This window comes from Strongylocentrotus purpuratus, unplaced genomic scaffold (assembly GCF_000002235.5).
Source record: "Strongylocentrotus purpuratus isolate Spur 01 unplaced genomic scaffold, Spur_5.0 spur5_contig_855, whole genome shotgun sequence".
In the NCBI taxonomy this organism is placed as follows: domain Eukaryota; kingdom Metazoa; phylum Echinodermata; class Echinoidea; order Camarodonta; family Strongylocentrotidae; genus Strongylocentrotus; species Strongylocentrotus purpuratus.
The window spans coordinates 717,568-744,447 of record NW_022145563.1 but is presented as its reverse complement, the minus strand read 5'-3'; the positions used below and the strand labels follow the sequence as shown (position 1 = coordinate 744,447).

At 36.1% G+C, this 26,880-nt stretch overlaps 1 protein-coding gene across 1 annotated transcript; it reads right to left on the bottom strand.

Moving 5' to 3' along the window:
• Positions 1–10,091: 10,091 nt before the first annotated feature.
• Positions 10,092–25,875, bottom strand: LOC115918101 (FYN-binding protein 1-like). Its single transcript, XM_030996439.1, has 5 exons — positions 25,827–25,875; positions 23,490–23,655; positions 22,194–22,265; positions 20,276–20,317; positions 10,092–10,825 (listed from the first exon to the last, which is right to left on the bottom strand). Exons 2-5 carry the CDS (start codon positions 23,605–23,607, stop codon positions 10,779–10,781), a joined length of 279 nt encoding a protein of 92 aa, XP_030852299.1. The 5' UTR covers positions 23,608–23,655; positions 25,827–25,875; the 3' UTR covers positions 10,092–10,778.
• Between the last annotated feature and the right edge of the window lie 1,005 nt (positions 25,876–26,880).

Genomic DNA, 26,880 nt, shown 5'->3' with positions numbered 1-26,880 from the left:
GAGAAGTGTTAGAGATAGAATGTGTTTGTTTTTGACCCATGCTGGAAATGGTATCTTAGGCGGGAATGAAAGTTTGGTAGAGTCAGCAAAATTAGAAGACAAAGGATTTGAGTTGGGGAATACACTTGTTGAGAAACACATGGTCAAATAATTGTCTAATAGTTAGCTAGTGATGGATGGGTTGATGAAATATTGTAGTTGAAGACTTGCATAATCACTGTCTGGAATTCATTGTATTATATTGTTAGGAATGATAATTCAGGTTAAATGTTATTGGGAATTACTCTCTCTCTCTCTCTCTCTCTCTCTCTCTCTCTCTCTCTCTCTATATATATATATATATACCTCCCCTCTCTCCCCCCTCTCTCTTTATATTCTCTCCCTCTCTTTCTCTCTTTCTTTCTCTTTCTCTTTCTCTCTCTCTCTCTCTCTGTATGGTTCACCCTTTCTCTTTCACTCTCACTTTGCTTTGTATATAACCATGAAATGAATATACACGTATTTAGTAAAACTATTGGTTGTTGTTTAGAATTAGAATATGAACTGTATGTGAAGATGAGATTATACAGTAAGAGGAATTCGTAATATTGGTTGTAAGTTTGTTAGAGCTATTAGTACAGACTGCAGACTAAGACTATTTGCCAGTTCTGTGAATATTGTAAGGAGTTTAGGATATAAGTTGTTGAAGATGTATCTTTTCAAGTTCAGTAATCTCGCTGGAAAAGATAGTATTAGATCAAAGTGATGCAGATGACTATTGGAAAATACATGAGCTATAGAGCTATAGTTAAGGAAGAGTTATAAGTTTATTCAGTATTAATGTGAAGTCCTGAGACAAGAAGTAACTTGTGAATTTATGGATTAGTGAAGGCTGAGAGTAGAATTACATTCTAAGGGTCTATGTGCACAAGGGATCCTCAGTCTTGGAGCGTAAAGAGTAGGAAGCTTATTAGACAGTAATATAGGGATGATTATGCCAACATTCTTGTATTAGGTCTATATATGTGATTTCTTGAAAGAGACGCTAAGTGAAGAGTTATATGATTAGAAGCTAAAGTAGATTGACTGATACCGCAATGTTATAGACATTTGATAAGGGTTAAGTTATTTATTAGTAGCCAAGTTATGATTATGAGATCGATGAAGAGTTGCGCTTTTAAATAAAGCATGGAAGTAAGGATAGTTTCGTTTAGAGATAGTAAAGTAATGAAACTAACCAGATGATGTTCTTAGTGATATAGTAAGAGAACACTGAGAGCTAATGAATTCAAGGTATGCGAACAGGTAGATTTATTTGTGTTTAATACTTGAAGAGTATTGTTATGCCATTTGATCGTATATATGTTATTGTAAGAAAAGACTGTTATTGTAGAAGATTAAGTAATAAAGATTTTGTTTTGCCATGCATCCTAGTCAACACCTTTCTTATTTTGTCTTCCTTTCATAGGTATGCCCCCTCCCTCGGGGTGTGGGCGCTACAATTATAATAATACTAAAAACACCTTTGTTTTACAACCTTTTTAGGTGCTCTTCAAAAAAAAGATTAGAGATTAATGAGGTAAAAGTAATTATAGTTGTACAGGTTAATGCACAGAGAAATTCAAGTCCATTGGATTGAAAGAGTGTATAAGCAGGCTAAGGTAATGAGAGTATTATGGAAAGCATTATCTAGGTACTCTAAAATGCAAAGACTCTCCGGAGTCATCCATTTTGCACAATGGAAAATTTAGTTATTTTGTGAAAAACTGTTGGACACCAGTGGTGGATCCAGGGGGGGGGGGGGGCCTGAGCGAATTATCGGCCGGCACGATTTTCACATTTTCGGGAGCAAAAAAATAAATAAATTAGTGCTCACTAGCAAGGGTGTCGATTTGTGTACGCGGTTGGGGGGGGGGGATGATAGGTGCCAAAATATTTATATAATATGGATCAAAGCAACCAAGAGTTAGAAGCATGTGGCAGGTTACACCCCTTCCCCAAGCGCGTAGCAGCCAGGATTTCATTTCAGGGGGCGGTAGTGAGCACGCGAAGCGAGCTCCCTATGGGGTTAGGTGCAGGGAGTGGGAGTTTTCCCCCTCCCCCGCGAAGCGCGGAAGCCTTAACGTTTCATTAGATTATTAAAGAAAGAAGACGATTCGGTGTACCATTCTCGACTCTTAATCCTTGTTTTAAAAAGGTCCTCTTCCTCCGCGCGTAGCGCGGAAGCCTTAACGTTTCATTAGATTATTAAAGAAAGAAAACGATTCGATATATCATTCCCGACTCTAAATCCTTGTCTAAATACAGTTTCCCCGCTCCCGCGCATAGCGCGGAAGCTTTGACGTTTCATTAAATTATTAGAGAAAGAAAACGATTCGTTGTACCATTCTCGACTCTTAATCCTTGTCTGAATTCAGTTTCCACCCCCTCCCGCTTGAAGCGCGGAAGCTTTGACGTTTCATTAAATTATTAGAGAAAGAAGACGATTCGTTGTACCGTTCTCGACTCTAAATCCTTGTATGAATTTCCCCGCTCCCGCGCGAACTCCTTGTCTCCGATCTCATCACGAATTCGTCACAGAGTTCATCTATGTTTACACTGTCCAGGATTGTTTGATGTGCATTGCAGATTGCTACTTTTGCGCTTCGCGCTTAACATTTAACTCGTTGCTTTTTAACGCTGCATTTGGCGCACTGCATTTCTATGATGCTGTTGATTGAACAAATTGAATAAATTCATCAATTCCTGATGAAGCCGTATGAGCGAGAATTCAATTTATTCTTGTCTCATATACGGTTGTCTCATTTACTTCGTATATTATGTATGTATTATGAAAATGAGATAGCAAAATGTGTATATCGATGGTCATCTTGCGAGTAATAACCATTAACTACTCCCACCGGGCTCTCATCATTAATTTTTCTCTTCATTTTTTTTGTTTTGATGGTGAATTATTGGGGGGGGGGGGATGATTGTACAGGCCATCCCCCACCTGAAATATTGGGGGGGGATATATCCCCCACCCCCCCCCGGGATCGACACCCATGCTCACTAGCTACCCCCCCCCCCCTTCCCTCCCCCACTATGCGAATTATCGGCCGGCTGTTTCGCCGCTAAATATTTTCTCACGAATTGGGCCCCTCCCCTGCCGCCGGCTGGATCCGCCCCTGGTTATATTCACCCCATTTGCTGTGTACAAAATGAGAGCTTCAATTTCAAACTCGAAAAGAAAGAACCAGAGAAGGTTTTTTTGTTGAGATGTTGCACATAATTTATTTTGAGTAGTGCTCCAACTTGCAGGGAGAAAAAACTAAGGAGAAAAAACAGAAATTAATGGTATATTTGTACACGACAAACTGGAGAGTTATCCCCGACTACGTTACAATCATTTGGCCAAAGTGATATTTCAAACATTTATAACTTTCTTAATATTGGTCAGATTTATTTCAAACTTCGCCATTCTGTTAATCTTACTTTTCTACTTTCATTACAAGGGTTGGATTTCCTTTTAAGACACTATTATATTTCATAGGAACTGTGATTTATCAACAGTGCAAAAAAGTAAACCCCCCCCCCCCTAAAAAAAAATAACCCTGATTATTATGATTATTGGGAATGTATTACTGAAAAAAATTCAAATCAGTTGAATGTAGGCTACTGTAAATATTTTTAGTGGCTTTATATTTATTTGCTCCTCACCTTTGTTTGTTTTCTCCATTAAGATTTGTCAGATTAATCACAAATTTGATTGCTGACTTCATGAGATTATAATTCTTTATCATGTTAGTGAAACTGTTGTATTGTTATCTAATGTTGAGCTCATACAAAAAGTGTAAATATTATTGCCCCATTTCCATTTTGTAATGAAATGAAATAATTTCCTTTCTTTATATGCACTGTACTAAATTCATTATGTGGTTAATTTTTTTGTTTAATGTTAAAAATCATGTATATGATGAGAGAAGAGCTAATCCGGGCCAGCAAGATTCTATGAAAAGTAATATAGAAAATATATTTTCTTATCTGAAACAAAAATGTATTTTATAATTTATTGTTCTAAAGAAAGGTTGGCTAGGTATGTAATAAAAAGACATGTAATACAGTTCATGTGTGTTTGCTGTCTTTATTCAGAGGTTTCTTTGAATAAAATATCATTAGAAGTTGCTATAACTTTGTGTAAGATTTTATTAACCTATGGGTGGGAGAATGAACTCAGTGGTTACTATAAATAAAGGGAAAGTTTGAAAGATATTCAAACAGGAGTGAGAGAGAAATATAAATATATATAGAGAGAGAGAGAGAATGAGAAAGAAAGAAAGAGAAAGAGAGCGAGAGAGAAAGAGAGAGAGAAGGGTGGGAAGTATAAATGAGAGAGAAAAGGAAAGAGAAAAAGAGAGGAAAGAGAAAAAGAAGTGAAAGAGAAAACGAAATGAAAGAGAAAACGAAAGGGAGGAAGAGGAAGAGAGAGAGAGAGAGAGAGAGAGGGAGAGAGAGATAAAGAGAGGATAGAGACAAAGATGGGAGAGAGAGAGTTTGATATAGAGATGAGGAGACTGTATGAGAGTGGTGTTAGAGAGGGATATATAGAGGAAGCCAATAGGAGGGAGAAAGGGAGGGGGAGAATAAAGAGATACAGAGAGAGAGATAAAGAGAGAGAGAGAGAGAGAGAGAGAGAGAGAGATAGAGAGAGATAAAGAGAGGATAGAGACAAAGATGGGAGAGAGAGTTTGATATAGAGATGAGGAGACTATTATGAGAGTGGTGTTAGAGAGGGATATAAAGAAAAGGCAATAGGAGGGAGAAAGGGAGGGGGAGAATAAAGAGAAGAGAGAGATAAGAGAGAGAGAGAGAGAGAGAGAGAGAGAGAGAGAGAGAGAGAGAGAGGATAGAGACAAAGATGGGAGAGAGAGTTTGATATAGAGATGAGGAGACTGTATGAGAGTGGTGTTAGAGAGGGATATATAGAGGAAGCCAATAGGAGGGAGAAAGGGAGGGGGAGAATAAAGAGATACAGAGAGAGATAAAGAGGGATAGAGAGAGAGATATATATATATATATATATAGAGAGAGAGAGAGAAAGAGAGGATAGAGACAAAGATGGGAGAGAGAGTTTGATATAGAGATGAGGAGACTGTATGAGGGTGGTGTTAGAGAGGGATATATAGAGGAAGCCAATAGGAGGGAGAAAGGGAGGGGGAGAATAAAGAGATACAGAGAGAGATAAAGAGGGATAGAGAGAGATATATATATATATATATATAGAGAGAGAGAGAGAGAGAGAGAGAGAGAGAGAGAGAGAGAGAGAGAGAGAAAGAGAGGATAGAGACAAAGATGGGAGAGAGAGTTTGATATAGAGATGAGGAGACTGTATGAGAGTGGTGTTAGAGAGGGATAGAGAGGAAGCCAATAGGAGGGAGAAAGGGAGGGGAGAATAAAGAGATACAGAGAGGGATAGAGAGAGAGAGAGAGAGAGAGAGAGAGAGGGAGAGAGAGATAAAGAGAGGATAGAGACAAAGATGGGAGAGAGAGTTTGATATAGAGATAAGGAGACTGTATGAGAGTGGTGTTAGAGAGGGATAGAGAGGAAGCCAATAGGAGGGAGAAAGGGAGGGGAGAATAAATAGATACAGAGAGGGATAGAGAGAGAGAGAGAGAGAGAGAGAGAGAGAGAGAGAAAGAGAGAGAAAGAAAGAGAGAGAGAGAGGGGGGGGGGGGACATGAACAGAATAAACAACAATATCACAATCGTGCTTAGCATTGCATAAATGACATCATTTAATTGTATACAAAATAATTATTTTGAAATATACATTCACATTATCTAGTTTGACAATTATTCTACACAAATTGTTAGAAAGTATATTAGCAGTACAAAAATATATCACTCAACTCATTGTCACAAATTTAAATTTTATAATATTACAAAAAATTGTAAAGTTTGCCCCAAACCCCATGGTTCATAATAATGCATTTACTTGCAAAATACATACAAAATAAAAGATAAGATTTATTATCTGTAAAATACAGTATTTTCCTTGTGAAAAAATAACAAGTTGTTTATTGTGTCTGAGCAAGAGTGAAGACAATATATAATAACATTTAAGAAAAAGGTCAATGTTTTGCCTGAACTACACTCTACAGCACTTAATATTATGAACTTATAAGGCAAAATATGAAATAAATCTAGAACTACAACACAAGATTTCATGGGTGTAATAATTGAAAAAAAAAAAAAATTAGTTAATATAGTGGTTAGACTATATTTCTGAGATCGTTATTCACATTCAGTATACATCATATTGTTTGGGAGTTACTGCATTGCAAGCATGTCCTTAGATAATCATTGACGTATACAACTAAAACTTGGAGTTAACAATTCTATTCAGTAATATTGCATATCAACCATCACCAATACTACTAAATAATGGAAAGAAAATAATTTCTACAATATACTGGGGTTCTTTTCGTTAAAAAAACCTTTAAGGAACATAGAAATTTGTTGAGCCAAGCATTTTCTTAGTTCAATTTCAACACTCGCATTTATTACCTATTTAAGAAAAATCATTTTGTTTGTTTGTTTGGGTTTTTTGATGTTTTTTTTTTTTTTTTTGGGGGGGGGGGGGTCTCAATTTCCCAATGATTGAAAGCAAATTGTCTTTAATCCTCCCATCAAGCTATAAGGAGTAATCTCTTGATATTTATGGGGAAATTGGCATTAACCTTTAATAAAAAAAGATGCAGAAACCAATAAATCAAATCAAATCAAATCAAATCAAATAAGAATATTCAACCTGAATTAAAAAGTATGAAACCCTTTACATGATATAAGTATCACATACCCCAAACCCCAAACAGTAGCTATTGGCAGAACAAAAGTGATGTGGCTTGTTCCTACAAAAACTTACAAAGAGGAAAGCGTAACTACGAGTCAGTTCTCACTAACAAAAGTTGGGTTTACAGTAGGCTTGCGGGTGCACCATGTGAGAGAGAGGGAGGATTGAGGAGTCCTGAAAAGGACTCTTGGTAATCTTTCTTAAGGGTTTGTAGTCCTGAAAAGGACTGTTGGTTATCTTTCTTAGCTAAGAAAGTTGGGTTGTGACTCAATATTTGCAAAATAAGTTAAGAAAATAACAGCATCGTCTCATTCATAGGCGGGGTGGCATTTATTTCCTCAGAATACAGATCAAATTAAAATATAGGTATGATGTAATAGCATATTGGTAATGATAAAAATAGGTCCATTTATACAGTGCAGCCACTACTGCTCGTAATACAAAGTATCACATTATTACCCCGGCTGTAGCTGAGCTGCCATAGTAAGGCACTAAAGCATTCAAGGAATTTCGTCCTACCGGGTACCCTTTTAATTCACCTAGGTGGAGAGTGGCAAATGTAGATTAATGTCTTGCCAAATGACATTAATTCCACAGTGGGACTCGAACCCTGTAATCCACAGTCTGGTGACATATCCACTAGACACCTCTACATGATAGCCTTTAACTTTACTACAAAAAATATAAGATTATTGCTAATTTCAATTTCAATTTCAATTTTCTTTTTTCAATTTCATTTTGGACTTGTCAAAAAGTTGTGATATCATATCGTCCTTGTTTTCACGAAGTGACGGTACTGAGGAAAATCGTAACGAAAGTGAATGCAATTTTTTTTCACTACCGTCACTTCGTGAAAACAGCGACGATATCTTTAATGGGCTTCACCATAATATATATGAAGTATGCATTTAAACCATTACAGCTCTCGGTAAATACTAGTTTTCGTTCTGATCAATAACATACGTAAAATCAACAATTTATCATACAAATAACAGTATTCATAAAAATTTGCTTGATGAAGTTTACATGATATAGTATTGTATTAAGAATGAAATAATAAGAAGAACTGTATAACATTAAAAGACCTTAAGATTTTGCACACACACAAAAAAAAAATCTTTCAGAGACAAATCATAGAATTGCAGCTGTCTAAAATTGCCATATTATTATGTAATACATGTATCAAACCAGCATGAAATTAGACATGATCATATTTTGAAAAAGATCCTTTAAAAATTATTTAACATAAAACATATTTCTTACTCTACATCATGATCATATAATATAATGACACATAAAACTGATGCTTTAAAATATATATAATCCAAGGTATGCTGTACAAGATATAATTACAAGTTTTGTACTGTTCATAACATTTATGTATTCTCGTCTCTGTATAGTATCGTACAATTAAAGAAAACACATCATTTCTTCAAGATAATTTTCAAGTCTAATATATCTAAATACTGAGTACATAATAGTCTGAAAAGAATGCTAAGGAACTTTTGCTTATACCTTGAGAGTCCAATATTATTACTACATGACTTACAATGCTATATTACTGTAGTTTTGTATATAAAAAGAGATGTAAAAAACCTACAAGTCTATGCATAAAACTATTCAACTGAGCTTGGCTACAAAAATATACCTTCTATTTTTATGGAAGTTGCGATTAAATAAATACATTAAAATTCTCCCATTAAGCAAATATACTTAAAAGTATTTCATATGACATAATTTGTCTACTTTTCAACCACGGGATCAATGCAAGGGCTGTTTTGTGCTAGAAAGGCATTGCCAGAAAGCAGGAAACAATTGCCCCTCATTTATATATTTTTTTCTGGGGGAGGGGGGAAATGCCCATAAAATTCAAGTACCAGTAAAAGGTTTTGTGAGCGCTACCTGATCTTTACCAACTCCCACACAGTTTGGTGTGCCAGGTCATGGGCCCTGTTTCACTTTCATACAAACTTTTTATCAATAACAAATGCTAAATTTCTACCGGTATGTCAATTTGCTCACAGCCAATCAAAAGCCGTGATTTCAGTAGCTTATAACAGGTACTGTATCTTGTTCTTTGATGAGGTTTAATGACACAGGGCCCCAGTATCCCATCTCTAAGAGGTCAAAGGTCAATATCCTCAGCTGAGAGCCACAAGGTCATTAACTCATACCATCTAACACAAAGGTAATGTTTTTCTGGCTCCCAACATATAATAACAGGTTTTTAGTACACCTACTACATTCTAAAGTCAACCCAGATATTGCATGTAAAAGCAGCAAGATGAATTTGCAGTTCCTAAATCCTTAATCCACCACTGAAAGGCTTCGTAGATAAGCTGATAACTGACCAGAAAATATGATTTACCATATGTTCAGAGAACATTTGTGACAATTTTGTTTCTGTCATTAAAGAAGTCATATTAATAATCAATAGCACACAGAGACCGCATTTTAATTTTTAAAAGCTGCATAAATTCCTGCAGCATCATCTACAATTTGGGACAGATATTTCATTCTGGGTATTTTACATAAATCAAACTATCACATCATTAAATTTGTGTGTAAACAGGTTATGTTCTCAATAAAAATTGACAAACGATTAAATACTAATTACCCTAGCATGGTATTCATCCTTTCAATCATGATTAACTCAGCGATGTCATTCATTTATTTTATTGCCTAATATTGATATCAAGTTCAAGTACAGGTTAATGGACGCAATATTCACTCCTTATTTGTTACAGTCTAGCAAGTAAACGGGTTTCCTTGCATAATTTGAATATTCAGGACACTGCTAATGTTTAAATTTCACAGATAGGACATAAATATTTGTTACAGATTGAAACAATAGAACGCTAAATTATTTGGAGTATGTCGTTACTTTGGAGCCAGAAGGGCATTAATCCAAACATTTACGTGAGCTTTACTCATACTTTAAAACAAACTTTATGCCCTTGGGCTACAAACAGATGAAATGTTCCATATACGGTACATTTGAGGTGTGCCAAAAGTTGACACTAGCGGTTCACTGTTTGTTTCATTATTTGACAGACACGGATAAAGAGTTACTAGCAACTTGCCGATTCCGAAACTTGATTTAAAGCAATTGTGCAGAGTTCTGGAGCCCATTCTCTGCTTGGCGATAGGACATTCCCTGCTTCTGCACCTAGGTTATGGACCAGCTAGCTTTCCTCAGTATCTTTGCTCTTCTGACCTGCTATCCACCTTTAAAACCCAACTAAAGATATACCTATTCCACATTGCTTTAAATACAACTAGCCACTACTCTAGTCTCTCTCAGGTTAAAATTACGAATGGCATATTCAGTAGTTTTTCAGTCTCGTCGGGCGCCTTAGATTAGGCAATTAGATACAGGCGCTCTACAAATTTCCAGGTTGGTTTGTATGGATGCAAATTGCTAGAATCAGAAAGTACACGGGGCACTTTTGCTTGTAGCAGATTAAGTTAAGAGTTAAGTCTCATAGAAAGATTTCTTCAATAATCCTCAGCCAACCAAACAAACTCTAACCATTCATTCTTCATCATCTTACTTCTTATGTCTGATTAATGTTATTACAAAGTGAAAATTTAAAGTACACTTTGAAGTCAACTGAACTTGAAATTCAGATTAAGTAAAACTTTCCTTCATAGATCTATATTGATCATTCCATTAATGATCTTAATTCACGAGTCTAATTTATATTATGACCATGAGAAAAATAAAAATCACGTTTGAAGGGCACCTCAGCTTGGAGTAAGGAGTAAGTAGAGTTCTTTCTCACCAAAGGTTTACTTCATAGATTCACTTTTCATTCATACTCGATGATCTTCATTCACAATCCTGATAAGTGTTATTATTTAACCACTAAATTAGAAGTACATCCCGAGGGCGCTATTCCACTTCAAGTACGGATTAAGTAGAGTTCTTTCCTGGAACCACTAACCCAATGGAGTTGGCTTTCATCAATTGACAGCATCATAGATGTTCTCTTCCTCTCCCTCTTCATCACCTAATTGAAATTTAAAAAACAAAAGAAAGTTAAAAATCAAAGGTAATCTTCATTTTGCAATAGAATTGTTAACATTTACACTCCATTTTTTCCTTCATATCTTGTGCAATTGCCAATGATAGCCACTTCAGCAGTTATCAAATGGTTGTGGACCAGCTAGTCATACCAGGGGAGTGTTTCACAAAGACTAAGATTGACTTAAAGTTGCACTTAACTATGGCAGGCCATTCATGCCACTGTTTGCTCTCATCATTTACTGGCATCAGTCTCTCAAGGGACATACAAATCATGGTCACCAATCTACAGAATTGAAAAATATAATCTATAGATCATAATGATGAGAGCAACCAGTGGCATGGATGGCCTGCCATAGTTAAGTCCAACTTAAAGTTTATCTTAGTCTTTGTGAAACACCCCAGCAGTCCCTGAAAGGAGGGTGCCAAAAAAGCCAATCAAATTGGTTCGCTTCTGCTTCTACAACTTCATGGTACAAGTAAGTGTAGTTCAAACATCAGAATGCAGTTTACAAACAGTACCTGGCCCCCATCCTAACTGAATTCAATGGTTCCCACTCCTCTCCTTCTCTCCTTTAATCTTACAATCATTATGTCCCTGCCTATCTTCTAATTAATACACATGATCACTTTCATTCTCTTTCTGTCTGTAGAATTTCTCTCTTACTACTGGTCTATATTTCCCTCTGTCAGTTCCTAGCTGTCCGTCTGCCTCTGTCTCTTGCTGTCTGTATCTCTGTCTGTTTCTTACTATCTCCCTCTTTACCTCTGATTTTACCACCACCTTTTGAGGGGTCAGATGCAACAGCTTTGTTTGTTAATAGACTCTTCATACGATGTTCTCTAAATCAAATATCAAATCAATACGGGTTTTTTTCCAAAGCAATATAGCAAATATGAAAACTCTGAAGGTAGGAAGTTTTGAAGTTGAATGCTGCCCTCACAAGCCACAAGAATGCCATTCTACAGTACTAACAACAAATGAACGGAAATAATGGTACCTATGCAATATCCTGTTCATCAGATTAGCAAGCGCTAAAGGTTGCAACACTGATTGATTCTTTTGCTTACGTATTGAAATCATTGTTTTTAAGCTGTTATAATACATACAATAGTCCATGTAGTTTTGAATCCAGATTCACATAGAAAGCATTTCCCAGTTATGTTTTTATAATACATATTTTGCATATATAATGACAGGCACTTCTGTACAATATCAAAATAATTAGTGTTCCATAATTTGGGTGCAATATGTCAGCAAAAGCCCTGTCCCCCCATTTGTTATTGGTTTTGGGTGTACATGACATGAGCTGTGAACCTGAACGTAAATTCTGTTGTGGGGTGTACGGTTTCAAATCGGATACAAGTAATGGGGTGAAGAATGAAGAAGTGTTTTGTAAGTAATGAGTTACAGCTTATACATGATTCTTTTTGTGACTGATAACCAATGAAGAGATTTAAATAACTGAAATACTGTTTGATCTACTACGAAGAGCGATGAGCCGATCAAGTTGCCGTATTCTGAACTCGTTGCAGACAGGCTACCGGTATTGGATTTTGAGGAAGGCCGATATAAAACAAATTACACATATCCAAATGACATGTACAATAAAAGAATGAACAGAAAGAACTTTCTGATTCAGATATTTTTCTGATCCTCCAGATATTGTGATTATGGACTGATGCTGAACTACAAAATTTGAAATCTGAGACTTTGAACAAAAGTCTGAGATTACGAACCCGACTAACACATTTTATTTCTGAATTGCAAATGATGATCTTTTGTGCAGAAAATTTAATGTAATTGACTATAATCATCATACTGTATAATATTATCCTCAAGCCAATAATAATATTACTGATCACAGTATGGCATTTATCTATTTTGATAAACCTTCTATTCATGTAAAGAGTTCAGACTAAAAAGATTTTCACATTTTCACCAGAAGGTACAAGTTCACAAATATTCTGATAAGCACGCAAAAGGGGAGAAAATTTATCACATTTTGATGGGGGAACACATTATATAATTTTGTGCATTTCTTATGATGTGTATTTTATCATGGTACATTGGATTTTGAGGGGGAAGGGGGGGGGGGCAACACATGCCTCCCTCTCCTGTCCCCCCCCCAACCCACCCCTCCCCTGACCCCAATTTTGCACACTGTGCCTATATATTTCTCTCATTTTCAGCTTCTATTCAAATCTTCTTTCACATCTGGTATACTTCCCTTTAAGCTGTCCAAACCAACATTGAGCATGATATTGATGTGTACAAGAGGGGGCAAATGCTTCCCTAATCCATTTGTCAAACCTAGGGACACCCCCCCCCCCTCCCCCTCCTCCATGCCTGCCTGCCTGCCTTCTTCATTAGTAAGAGGAAGGGATTAATTAATCCTCAGATTAAAAATAGATGACCGGTTTGCTTTGACGGGTGATGAGGGTTTTCTTAATTGACTAATGACTCACAAAAGGAGTATAGCAGCTAGGGTCATTATACTTACAAACCCCATTGTTTCTACAGAATGAGGACTCAGGCTGCAATATACGTTATTGATGGCTTCACACTATTACTCACTCCATACATGATTATATTTTAATTGTCTCAGAGCATATTATGGCAACACTACCTACTTTAATGTGAGACACTAGTATATGATCGCAAATAAAGAAACTTATAGCTCGTTTCACACTCAAATTCAATTTAGGAGGAAGACAGAATATGCAGTTACAGTGAACAACTGAATTATTCATACCCCTGGGGGGTGTTTCACAAAGATCCTAAGTAGAACTTAACACTAAGTTGGACTTAAAAAGTATAGACAGCCATTGGAGCCTTAAAATGAAATATATTCAAAAGCAAAAATTGGAGTATTTTAGACTTTTCATCAATTCCACATCAAGAACATAAAATCTCCTATGGAGGGTAATATTAAACTGTGATTTGTCTCTGTAAGCTTTTGATTTTCTATTGGAATTGAAAATAATGAATACAAAAATGAATGAAATAATAAATGAAAAAGAGGGGCAATAATTTGTGAATAGCATTATTGTGATAAATAAAAATGGAGAATTCTAATGACCTTTGTAAAAACTTGCCAAGAGGAAAAAACCTTTATAATTAATACTATCTGCAAAGAGCCAGAAGGTGGGTAACTCACATTATAAAACATAATAATATGATTTTACAGCCTTTCTTCTGATGATATAGGGTATGTTTTCAGCTGAGATCCAGAAGGATGCTAACTATGCATACATACACCCTCCTAGCTCACACCAGATGATAAATAACTTCATCTTCTCACTTTACATGATCTTAAAGATGAAGTTGAGTTCTGGTCATGCAATTGCATTGTGAAAGAAACGGTGTGAAATCGACCAGCAAAGGTTGATCATCTAGCATAATAGAATTTGTGTGTAATGCAAGGTTCTGGAATCATAAAAATGATAAGAAATTTGGCCAAGTCTTGGTAAAGTTACAAACATTGTACACAGAAAGATGTATATGGGACTACACGAACACGTGGCGTAAAAACCTACCCCCCCCCCCCCCCGAGTTTTACGAGTTACATGACATATTTAGAATATAAAGGCATTTGAAGAGCCATGCTTTTCAGGGAACATGTCTTATCTGATGTTCTTCCACACTTGCATAATAAGAATGATAACGCTCACAAATTATTTTTCACCTCTTCCCAGAACTCAACCTTCTCTTTAAACCCATCTGTACTAGTTTGGCTAGGAGGGATTAGACCACCCAGGGTGGTCAATGACAGGTGGCTATCCCATCAACACAGCTCTCAATTAACATAAGAAAAAGAGGATCATGGGGACCAATGGTCACCGATTAGGCATTGTTTTCTATATAGAGGGAGCAAGTAGCTACAAGTAGTACAGTGGGGCTTTAACACCTCAAGACTACTACACATAGCGTTTGGTTCTGCACCTTCTATACACTCCTATACTTCATGGATATACAACTCAATCATATTTGGTTACATTCCACTCCCCTTTACCTGTATCACGATTCTATCCTTGTGTTACAAACTTCCTCCTTTATCAAAACAAGATTCTTTTGAAAAATCACAAACTCATTATTCAGCCTATTACCTCCGTTGATCACCCGCAATATCATGTTATAGATTGAACTGAATGTTGATTGGGTTCTACCATGACCTCTCTAGAATTTTGGTTACAAACTTCCTCCTCTATTCTCATTATTCAAAGCAATAAAATGGTTCATGTGCCTATTCTTCAATGTCCCTCTTTTTCTTTGGGAAAGCAATAGAATCTTATGCAGATCCAGCATCCAGAGGAACATGTACGCCCCCTAACCCCCCCCCCCCCCCTCCCCCGTTCCACACGTATACAAACCTAATCTGGTACATGGTACAGGGGAGTGTTTCACAAAGATGTTGAACTTAACGATATGACAGGCCATTCATACCACTTTTTGCTCCCCCATTATGATCTTTAGATATTGTATTTTCCTTCAATAATGAATTCTCAAAAAAATGTAAATTCTGTAGATTTGTGACCATGATTAATTTGTACGTCCCTTGAGAGACAAATGCCAGTAAACAGTGAGACCAAACAGTGGCATGAAAGGCCTGCCTTAGTTAAGCCCAACTTAAAGTTGATCTGAGTCTTTTTGAAGCACCCCCCCCCCACCCCCCAGGTATGGTACATGCTTAATAGGAAGAAAAAAGGGCATGCCCCTAGCATGACCCCTGAAACTGTGATTAATTTTAGTCAATTCATTATTATCTTGTCAGAATTAGAAAGAGTGCCTTGATCCTCACTGCAAGGTCACAGAATCCTGGATACACCATTGACAATGATAATTGTTTTGAAACACATAATCACAGTTTCATGTTGATTGAAATATGAAAGAAAGAGAGAGAGAGAGGGGGGGGGGGAGGGGAGAGAGAGGGAGGGAGAGAGAGGGAGGGAGAGAGAGAGAGAGAGAGAGAGAGATAGGAAAGAGAGAGAGAGAGAGAGAGAGAAAGAGAGAGAGAGAATGAGAGAGAGAAAGAGAGAGAGAGAGAGAGTAGGGACAATAATTTTCATGAACTTTTGTGTTGAATGGAATATGGAAGAGAATTGGGGAACTATCTATTAATTTTGTCCATCCAAAGGGATAATGGAATACAAGATAGTAGAGAGAGAGAGAGAGAGAGAGGGGGGGGGGGGGGGTGGGGAATCTTTTATTTTGTTGAATCAAAGGCATTATGAAAAATACTTATCAAGCAAGGCTGGAGAACTCCTGGAGAACTCCTGGAGAAGATCATAGAGAATAGAACCAGGTGGGGAAAACACAAGTCCGTAATTGTTAAGTCAGTGCAAGTATATAATTCATCCTCGTAGTATTAAATGTTTTATATCGAAAGGAATATGGGGAAAATGGAGAAGGAGGAGGGGGGGGGGGGGGCTAGTATTTTTTGTCCACCGAACAGCAATATTTTATGCATCTAGAAAGAGGAAGTCCTAAAAATAACCCAACTGTAACAGAATCCCACAAATGTTATTACATGCTCTGGTGACTGGCATATACTTGTAAACAGATGAATCATATATAGAGCCCGGTGAGAACAGAACTCCCTGTCGCCGGAGTGACAGTTCACATATGATTTAAATTATATAGCCGACCGAAAGTTCAAAAGTTTCCCACTTTCTTCCCCTGACTGCTTACCCTCCCCATTATCTATAATATATAGATATACCTCTCTCTCTATCCCTTCTCTTCTCTGTCTCTCCCTTCTCTTCTCTATCTATCTCCTCTCCTCTCCTATCCTCTCTCCCTTCTTCTCTTCTCTTCTCTTCTTATCCCTTCTCTTCTCTGTCCCTCCCTTCTCTTCTCTATCTATCTATCTCCCTTCCCTCTCTCCTCTCCTCTCCTCTCCTCTCCTCTCCTCTCCTCTCCTCTCCTCTCCTCTCCTCTCCTCTCCTCTCCTCTACCATAAAAGACAAAGATTCTTCAGAAATAAGCCAAATATTTTCCCTTTTTTCTTTTGCATTTGTTGCTGTTGTCATGAAAATGCATGTATTATCATGAAAATAAATTGTCATGAAAATACATGTATCGTATATTTAAGTACTAGTTATGTTAATTTATGTATGAATTGTATCATCTTTAACTTTGTGTACGGTTTGTCATGTTAAGATGTGAACTACATAGACTTGAACTTGAACTTGATTAGATAAAGCTAGGGTATGCCCCTTGTAGACTTCCAAAAGATAATTAACTAGAATTAAAGGCTCTAAAACTTTTTTTCTTCATAGAAAAACAGCCTTCATTAATAAAATGTCTAGCAAGAGCTTTATACAGCAGACGTCTAGGAGATATCCTTGTTAAAATCCTTGGGAGTGCAGATTACTCAAATCTTGTCTTCTGCGAATTCTCCTTTATAAAAATCAATATTAAGAGGAAGAGATTTCCCCTAGTGTCATAAAGCCATACTGTACTAGAAGTAGTAAAAAGAGGGGGGGGGGGGGGCTTAATTGTAAAGCTATTGATATAAACATTATACTTTTTCAGTGCTAATAGATGCAACAACAAAAAGAAAAATTATTCAGAGGCCATTTTTGTTCTAAATGGGAAACAAGAAACAGATAAAGAAATATATTTTTATTTTGTATATGTGGGGTTGCTACTAAAGTTATAGAAAGTGAGCACAGGCCAATTGTTAAATCATTACATCAAGTCATACATACATAAAATTTAGCGCCAATGCCTTATCGAATATCTAACTGGAAACCTAAATGGAAAGTGAAAGAAGAAAATCAATGTTTACATTCCGCAGAGATCAGAAACAGGGAAGGAAATATCATCTGCTGATAGGTGAAAGGCATAAGCTTAATTCTTGTTACCGCTCATGGCAATATACATTCCCATAATACATTGTGCCTCCGAAACCTCAGAGATTTTTTTTCTTTTTCAAGACACACTAACTTCCAGTGCTCTACTACAATTCTTAATCTTGCTCAATGGTTACAAATTTCGAAACATAGCAAGCACTTAGTATACTTATTGATTCAAAGTATTTATACCAGCATTGGCAAAGGCTAGCGCTTGGAGACATTTTTGAAACATACAGCCAGTTGCTAATGAACAGATCTAAAAAGTCTAGTAAACGACAGAACTTAGAGTAACTGTTAGGAGTGCAGACATACAATTCAGACATACTACTCTAGTAAACATCACCAGCAAGAGAATATATTTTGTTATGATTGAGGGCAGAAAGACAGATGCAATTCCAATGACAGAAAGTCTAGTAAACCACAAAAAGAGGAAGCCTGTTCAAAAGTTTGTATAAGATAATAGTGCCTGTTACTGACTGGACAGAGAATAGCATCCATTATGAATTGATACAATAGTCATATTCAATTGAACAGAGAGAGAATAGAACCCATTATGAGTTAAGATTTAATTATTAACAGGGACATAAATAAAGTACACTGCAGAAAAAAGGTCTGTTAAGAACTGAGCCATATACCAAGATTCAACAGAACAGATAGAAAAGATAAGTAAACCATGAAAGGATTAAAGGAGCTGTGTATATACAAACTTTTCGACTTAACAGAAAAGATAAGTAAACCATGAAAAGAGAACATACATACTTATTCAACAGAACAGATAAAAAAGATATTAAACCACGCAAAAGAGAACAGGAGCTGAGATATACATACTTTTCAACTTAACAGATCAGAAAGAGAATTGCGTCTGTATTTTAAAGTTGAAATATAAGGCAAATTGCTCAAAAACAGATAGAAACTAGATGGAATTCGACTGCGCGCAGTCGAAAATGATGCCTCCGTTATAGAGCAATTTTACAAACCAAAACAGAAAAAAAAAATTGAATTCACGTTCAATGGTAATCCATTGACAGGTTCTCAGAATATTGTGATTACAAGCAATTTCTCATATACATATATGACCCTTTGATCTTTGACCTCATGACCATAAAATCTACTCAGTTCATTGGCTCTGCAAGATGTTCTGAGTTAAATAGTAATCCATCTGTCAGTTCTAATGAGAATGCGTTCACAAGCTATTTTTGCATACATAATGGGCCCATGACCTTTGACCTTTGACCTTATGAACCAAGAATCTACTCAGTTCATTGGCTCTGCAAGTAACAAACATGACCTAATTTTGGCATGAATCCATCAATCGGTTCTTGAGATAACGCGATCACAAGCTGTTTTTGCATTCATAATGTGCGCTGTGGCCTTTGACCTTTGACCTACGTGCTCAAAAATCTAATCAGATTGTCTTCCTATGGTGATACACACTATCATTAAGTTTGAAGTTTAAATCTCCAGTGGTTCTTGAGATATTATGATAACAATCTCAATGTATGGAATTTCATAAGTTGACCTCTGTGACCCTTGACCTTTGACCTACGTGCTCCAAAATCTAATCAGATCGTCTTCCTATGGTGATACACACTATCACTAAGTTTGAAGTTTAAATCTCCAGTGGTTCTTGAGATATTATGATAACAATCTCAATGTATGGAATTTCATAAGTTGACCTCTGTGACCCTTGACCTTTGACCTACGTGCTCCAAAATCTAATCAGATCGTCTTCCTATGGTGATACACACTATCACTAAGTTTGAAGTTTAAATCTCCAGTGGTTCTTGAGATATCATGATAACAATCTCAATGTATGAAATTCCATAAGTTGACCTCTGTTACCCTTGACCTTTGACATACGTGCTCCAAAATCTAATCAGATTGTTTTCGTATAGTGATACACACTATCACTAAGTTTGAAGTTTAAATCTCCAGTGGTTCTTGAGATATCATGATAACAATCTCAATGTATGGAATTTCATAAGTTGACCTCTGTGACCCTTGACCTTTGACATACGTGCTCCAAAATCTAATCAGATCGTCATCCTATGGTGATACATACTATCCTTAAGTTTGAAGTTTAAATCTCAAATGGTTCTTGAGATATCGCGCTAACAAACTCAATACAAGGAATTTCATAAGTTGACCTCTGTGACCTGTGACCTTTGACCTACGTACTCCAAAATCTAATCAGATCGTCTTCCTATGGTGATAAATACTATTCCCGAGTCTTAAGTTTAAATCTTAAATGGTTCTTGAGATATTGTGATAACGGTCAAACGGGACGTACGGACGGACGGACGTACGGACGTACGGACGTACGGACGGACAACCCGAAAACATGATGCCTCCGGCACCACCTTCGGTGGCGGAGGCATAAAAAGGTATAGTAAACCACATACAAGAAGACAAGTGCCTGACAAGCAATAATATAGAACAAATAGCATTCTAGTTAATGACAGACAGTTTCCATATATTCTCTGACGAATAGAAGATATTTGAATATGATGTAGATGCTGCATTGAAGTGAAAAGCATGGAAACCAAAGAATATTTCCCCACATTTAAATACTCACTTTTGACTGGTTCAATTGGTTTGACAGTTTGTTTTTCTTCTTCTAGAAATTGAGAATATTATTTTTTCCAAAAAAATACAAATTATAACTTTTGAAGCAATCAATCAATACCAATCAGTCTGAGCATAAGGAGATAAATGTGATTGCAGACCAAATTGTGAAATACACGGAGACAAAATACTGGATGCGTGCTCATGAGTGTTATGTTATCATTATTCATTTATGCACAAGCAGTGCACTCCATGATACACAGGTGGAGGTATTCTTTGAAAAGGGGAAACAAAGGATATTTATGTAGCACCTCCATCGCTATAGGAGTGATTATTTCAAAATGTACAAAAATTGGGACCTCTTCATGTTTTGAAGATCTGTGGATATTCGGGGTCATTTGGGACATGAGCTTACACTCAAACACAATCCGTGTAAAACATTAATCTCTTCCCAGGATGGAAAATTAGGTTTTCTGTATCAAAGTAAAAAAAAAAATTTGACATTCAAAATTTAAACTGGGAAATTAAAGTACTGTAGAGAAAAAAAAGAATACCTTGGATTATGGAAAATGAGAAATCTCACATTATACAGAAAAGTTCTTGTGATTAAACATTTAGTGATAAAGGAAGATTAACAAAACCAATGAGTTTATTAAAGATGAAGATGAATAAATTATTGAAGAAATAAATTGTCCCATGTCAACAACAAAAATGAAGTAAAAAATGATATATAGAGGTTTTCAAAAATATTACATTTGTGTCAGACAGAATACTTACAGGCTCTTTCAAAAACCTTGAAAGCAAGTTTCATAATGAAATATATGAGAAACACATATATTAAAGTTTGAACAACATTGATTAAATAAAATAAGTTCTTCCCCTTAAATTAACAATAAGAATCTTATGAGATTTAATACGATCCTTTCTTTATTGGAGGATCTTTAACAACATGCTACCCACAATAGAGTACCGAAGCTGTGACGTCATAAAAATCTATTTTTTAGAATTTCTCAATTTTTTCTTAATCCGAAAGAACATCAAAAATGATGTCCAAATTTCGAAAAACCAATTGAATATGTTAAATATTGGCTGAGATATGACCATCTGAATAAATTTACTCCCCATAGGAACTCAGTGTTATATGCTCTGGCTTCTAATGGTTAGGAGCTAGAGCATATAACACTGATTGAATTCCCATAGGACATATATTCTTCAGATGGTCATAACTCAGCCAGTACTTGACATATTCAATTGTTTTTCGACATTTGGAAATTATTTTTGGTGTTCTTTCGGAATATGAGGAAAAAATTGAGAAATTCTAAAAAATAGATTTTTGATAACTTCACACTTTACCACTCTATATAGATATACATGTAGTGAAGGGAAAGGTACCTGTGAGAGAATATGATATTTGTTTTCTTCTTTGCGTAATAACAAATGCGACCTTTGACCCTAATAACATCACAGCTGAATGAAACATTTGCCAATCCAATTTGAGACTTCCTTGCATTTAGTGGTCTAAAAATCTTAAAATTCATCACTATATGTTTTTCTAATCTTGTTTATATTTTCACTCAATTCTCTGCTTTCAGGTTTTGCTTTTAAAGTAACTTGCTACTACTGTGGGATTGTGATTGAGCAATACCCTCACAAAAACCTTTTGAAATCCCACCTTCCATTGTTATCCCTTACAGAAGTTTATCATACCCGCAGACCTTTCACAGCAAAAATTAGGAATCTCTCTAAGCAAAATTAGGAATACAGTCTATTTTGTTTACTTTCACACAGAATAATTCAGACGAAGAGAGAAATCTAGGGGTCAAAACAATATCTTGAAGGCCCGAAACCTAGGAATCATTCGTCCCCAATAGGATAGATTGGCAGCTATGGTTTATGATTACCAAAAGTAAAAGTTCAAAGATTCTTACCCATCACATCGTCATACACCTCCCCTGCATCAAATTCTTCTAGTCTCACAAACTGATGATCCACATAACCATCTAGAAACAAAAAAAACAATCAAAAGAAAACAATGGATAGGAGGTCACATTTTTAAATAGCGATGTGTTTCAAGTTCTTCTTCAGATACAAGGTAAACATCTGCACATTTTTAGTAAAACAAAGTAAGTGTAAAATGCTAGATGTATATCTTCAGGTCTGTTTTGAAGATTGAAGTGTAAACAAAATGTACGCAGTGTTCAATTATTGAAGACAAAGACTGAATATTAGAGTTAATTGTTGATACAAATGTTGTGATATTATATTTGTTACAAGGTATTTCTGTATCTTATAACAAAGAGCTACATGTAATTGAATATGCACAGGAACATTGTTGCATGCAGTTGATATTCATTTACACAATATTTTATTTTCTTAAGTAGTGGTATATAATTTCATATCTGAACAAGCTGTAAATCTTACAGTGTCACCAAATATACTTTTATTTATGACAAATATAATATCATAACATTGTATATCAGCAATTAACTTTGATATTCAGTCTTTATCTTCAATACTTGAACACTGCATACAATCTTTTAATTTAAATGTTAAAAACAGAAATGTAGATATTATGTCAACCTATCCTAGCAATTTCTCTACATCAATGCATACATATTCTGAATGCACATGACTTTAATTCCTCTGTCTTGCATGCTATTATTATACATCATTGTGTTACTATTCCTAACTGTATGCCCAGGACCTAAAATGCCTCAGTATTTCAGCCTATAATATATATTCTAATCCCTTTATGGACTTTACTTTCAAAAGTATCAAAACTGATGACAAATCTAGCTAATAACTAGAGATAATTGCAGATCACTTCCTCATAAACCATTAACAGGATAATCACCAACTGTGGTCTCCTGGCTTTTATTCCAGTAAATCTTGGCAGATTACACACTTTAGATTTAACTGGATTGAATTGGAAAACCCCATTGGGTAAACCAATATTTTGTCTGATTGGAGTCCAAGGGTGATAATGCATACCAGAAAATAACTACAGAAAATTACAGACCAACTATGGTCTCCAGTTTTTTATTCCAGTAAATCTTGGCACATTGAAAATTCTAGATTTTATTGGATTTAATTGGAAAACCCCATTGTCTGTTTGGAGCCAGTGTGTTTTAACTCATACCACTTCACACAGAGTTAACATCATTCTGGCTCAAAACAGACAATTTCGTGCGAGGGCAGGCTTCCTGTATGGAATGGTAACTTACAATGTCCGTCTGGATTCCTTGCCAGCCACTTGCCAGGGGGATTCCCTTCTTTCCTAAGGATCTCAATCTTCTCCCCTATGTTACACTGGAGGCTGTACTTCTCATACTCAGCGTCCATAGCCTCCAGGACGATACCCTCATCGATGATGTTGATCTCTCCTTTGAGCTACATGTAAGAGAGAGCACAATGTTGATTTGCAATGAGCTTGTTTTTATGATATTGTCATTCAATGAGCAGATATAATTATCAATATCATTTTAATTTTTAGGACTACACACACATTCAAGAAAGAAAGATAACCGACAGTCCTTTTCAGGACTCCCCAATTCCCCCCCCCCCCCCCTCTCACATGGTGCAACAGTAAACCTGTTTATATCTACATCACCATGCAAGCCAATACTTATAAGCAGCCTTTATAACTTGAATTGTTGCTTCACTCTTATTATCATGTATTTCATCTTTTATATTCCTCTATCTCTTGTATCCTTTTGACTCTCAACAGTGCATAACCCAATACCTAATTTCCACTTTGAAGACAAGAGGAATTGATATACCGTAATTAACTGCACTTTTTTGCCGCCTAAAACAAATTCAAAGTGGGGGGTGCGTCTTATACAAGGTACACAATACAATTTTTTTTTTTAAATCAAGTTTCGATTTATAGCCCTCCACCTGGTGCTATGCCTGGCAATGTCTCCCAGCTCAGTAATCGGTGTGTTGACTCACCACTCGGAAACTAGAACAACACTCAAATTTGTCTGTCATCTTGGTTCAAAAGTAATCTTTCTGATAGATCTCAATATGTAGTTTATAATAATAATTCCTCCAATTTTTTTTTCTATTACACGGCGTACCACAAGGTTCTATCCTTTTTTCTTTTTTTTAGGGCGAAAAAGAGGGGTGCGGTAAATACACGAGGGCGGTTTATACACCATTAATTACGGTATTTGAAAACCAACAGCGCAGCTAGGGAAGCAGCGAGTTACGGAACCACACTGCTACAGCTGACCTGAGATGGTGCTAACTCACTATAGAGGAAATTTTGCCGTAGTGCTCCTAGCACAGTATAGCTTTAAATAAAACATAACTTCACAGATACTCTCTTCATTACCCATTTCTCAGCACATAACGAAATGAAAAATGTTGCCTCAATCACATAAGACATCAAAAGAAAGAACATCAGACATACTTTGTACCTCCCATTGTAATACTCCAACTCTTCCAATACATGGTAAGAGGCACTCCTTAAATTTCAAATATTTTTTCAAATAAAGACGTGCTAACCACATCCATATGTTTGTATCCTAAATTGTTTTGAAAAGTACAGGTCCATAATTCAAAATGTCTGAACATCCTATCATTAGTTTGGAGCCAGAAGGCACGAGCCTATAAACTTTATCCAAAATTAACCCTCTTCTGGCTCTTTAAATACTCAATACAATGATAAACAATACAAACATTATACAGTAGGCTTGCGGGTGCACCATGTGAGAGAGAGGGAGGATTGAGGAGTCCTGAAAAGGACTCTCTGTAATCTTTCTTGAGGGTTTGTTAGTCCTGAAAAGGACTAATGGTAAAGTCTTGAAAAAGACTGTTGGTTATCTTTCTTAGCTTATAGTTCTAAGGAGAACTATAGCGCTTGGAGAGGATGAATGGCAGGAGTGGCTCTCCAAGAAAGATTACCGAGAGTCCTTTTCAGGACTCCTCAATCCTCCCTCTCTCTCACATGGTGCACCCGCAAGCCTACTGTATATCTACATCACCATGCAAGCCGACACTTACAAGCAGAATACAAACATTATTTCAAAGGGAACTTTGATGCATGAAAATTCATCTGAATGTCCCTTACAATATTTCCTTCTCACTCCCCCTCTCTTGCTCTTTATTGTCTTTAATAACAACAAATTGTCATCTTATCCCTTCTGCTTCAGATTATTATGTTTATTTCAATGACTTCCTTCTAAATGGCCAGTTCTTGTTGTGACAATCAATAACCTTTCAAGAGTAACTCAAAGGGACTTTTCCTATCTCAAGTAACCCTTGCATGTTAGTTTAAAACTCTCTTGGAAATTTCCAAGTTAAAAGTTGCAGTTCCTCCATTATTTCAGAAAGGAAACTTGTTAAACTAGTTACATTTTCAAACTGTCAAATACATCATCAAAATTGTCCATTCTTATATCAAACAGCATTAAATGAGGCCCGTGCATTCTAAATTTACACCAGTCCATCAAAAGAATGCAACGCAGACAGAAACAAATATTGAAGTTGCCCATTCAAAGAGGAAGAGCTGATTCATCAAAACTTTTCAAAATACTCGCTGAATGCATCGTACTTACATTGAACCTTTTCTTTAAGTCCTTCTCTTCTTTCTCCTTCTTCTTCTTTTCTTCCTTTTCTTTCTTTTTCCTTTTCTCCTCCTCCTTCTTCTGCTGTTTCTCTTGCTCTTTCCTCAATCTTTCTTCCTCCTTTCTCCTCTTTTCTTCTTGTTTCTTCTTTTCTTCCCTTTCCTGTTCCAGTTCCGCTTCTGCCGTCCTGTAACAGAATAATTCATATTATTGTTAATTTGCTGCTACCAAAAAGTAAAACGTCATGCTATTAAGTTGCCATATAATGGGGAACTCCAGCCTAATGACTTGATTTTAATAAAAGCAGAAAAATTAGAGAAACAGATTGGTAAAATTTTGAGGAAATATGAAATATACTGTCTGTAATCTTATGGATAAAATGGTCATATGTTCCTCTTAAAATTAGCAACTATGGTATCTTAAGGGGAGGGGGGATTTAGAGTACAAATATTCTTGAAAGCAATACATTTGAAAATTCTGAAAAGGATATGAACATGGACACAGGAATTACAATTTTTTTTGTAAGAGAGGAAATGAATATCAATACCTTTCTTCATCTACATCCAATGCCTCATATAATTCATCCGATTCTCCATCCTGTCAAAAGGAAAAAATGACATTGCAAGACAAAAATCATTATCAATAAGAAATTTAGGGGCTTCATTTCTTAAATGAACAAACCATACAGTCCTGTAAAATTACGTGTATGGCAAATCAAATTCACAACTAAATTAAATCCCTTCTATGCCACTAACTCTTGGAGAAATCACCCTAAAGAGTTTTCAAGAGACTGGCTTAAGGTTTTCTTTCCTTGTTCAACAGTTACTAAAATTTGGTTTTAGATTTAACATGAATAAAAAGTGACATTGCAATCACAATTTAAAACAACAATCTTGAACCTCACAAATGTGAAATACTAGCTGAGTTAAGAGGGCACACTTAACTTGCCCTTTCCCCCTCCCTGCATTTTGAAGTATAAAACCCTAAATGTGCCCTCTCCCTTTTCAAAATTTTGACCCCAAACACATCTGATAAATGTGATAAA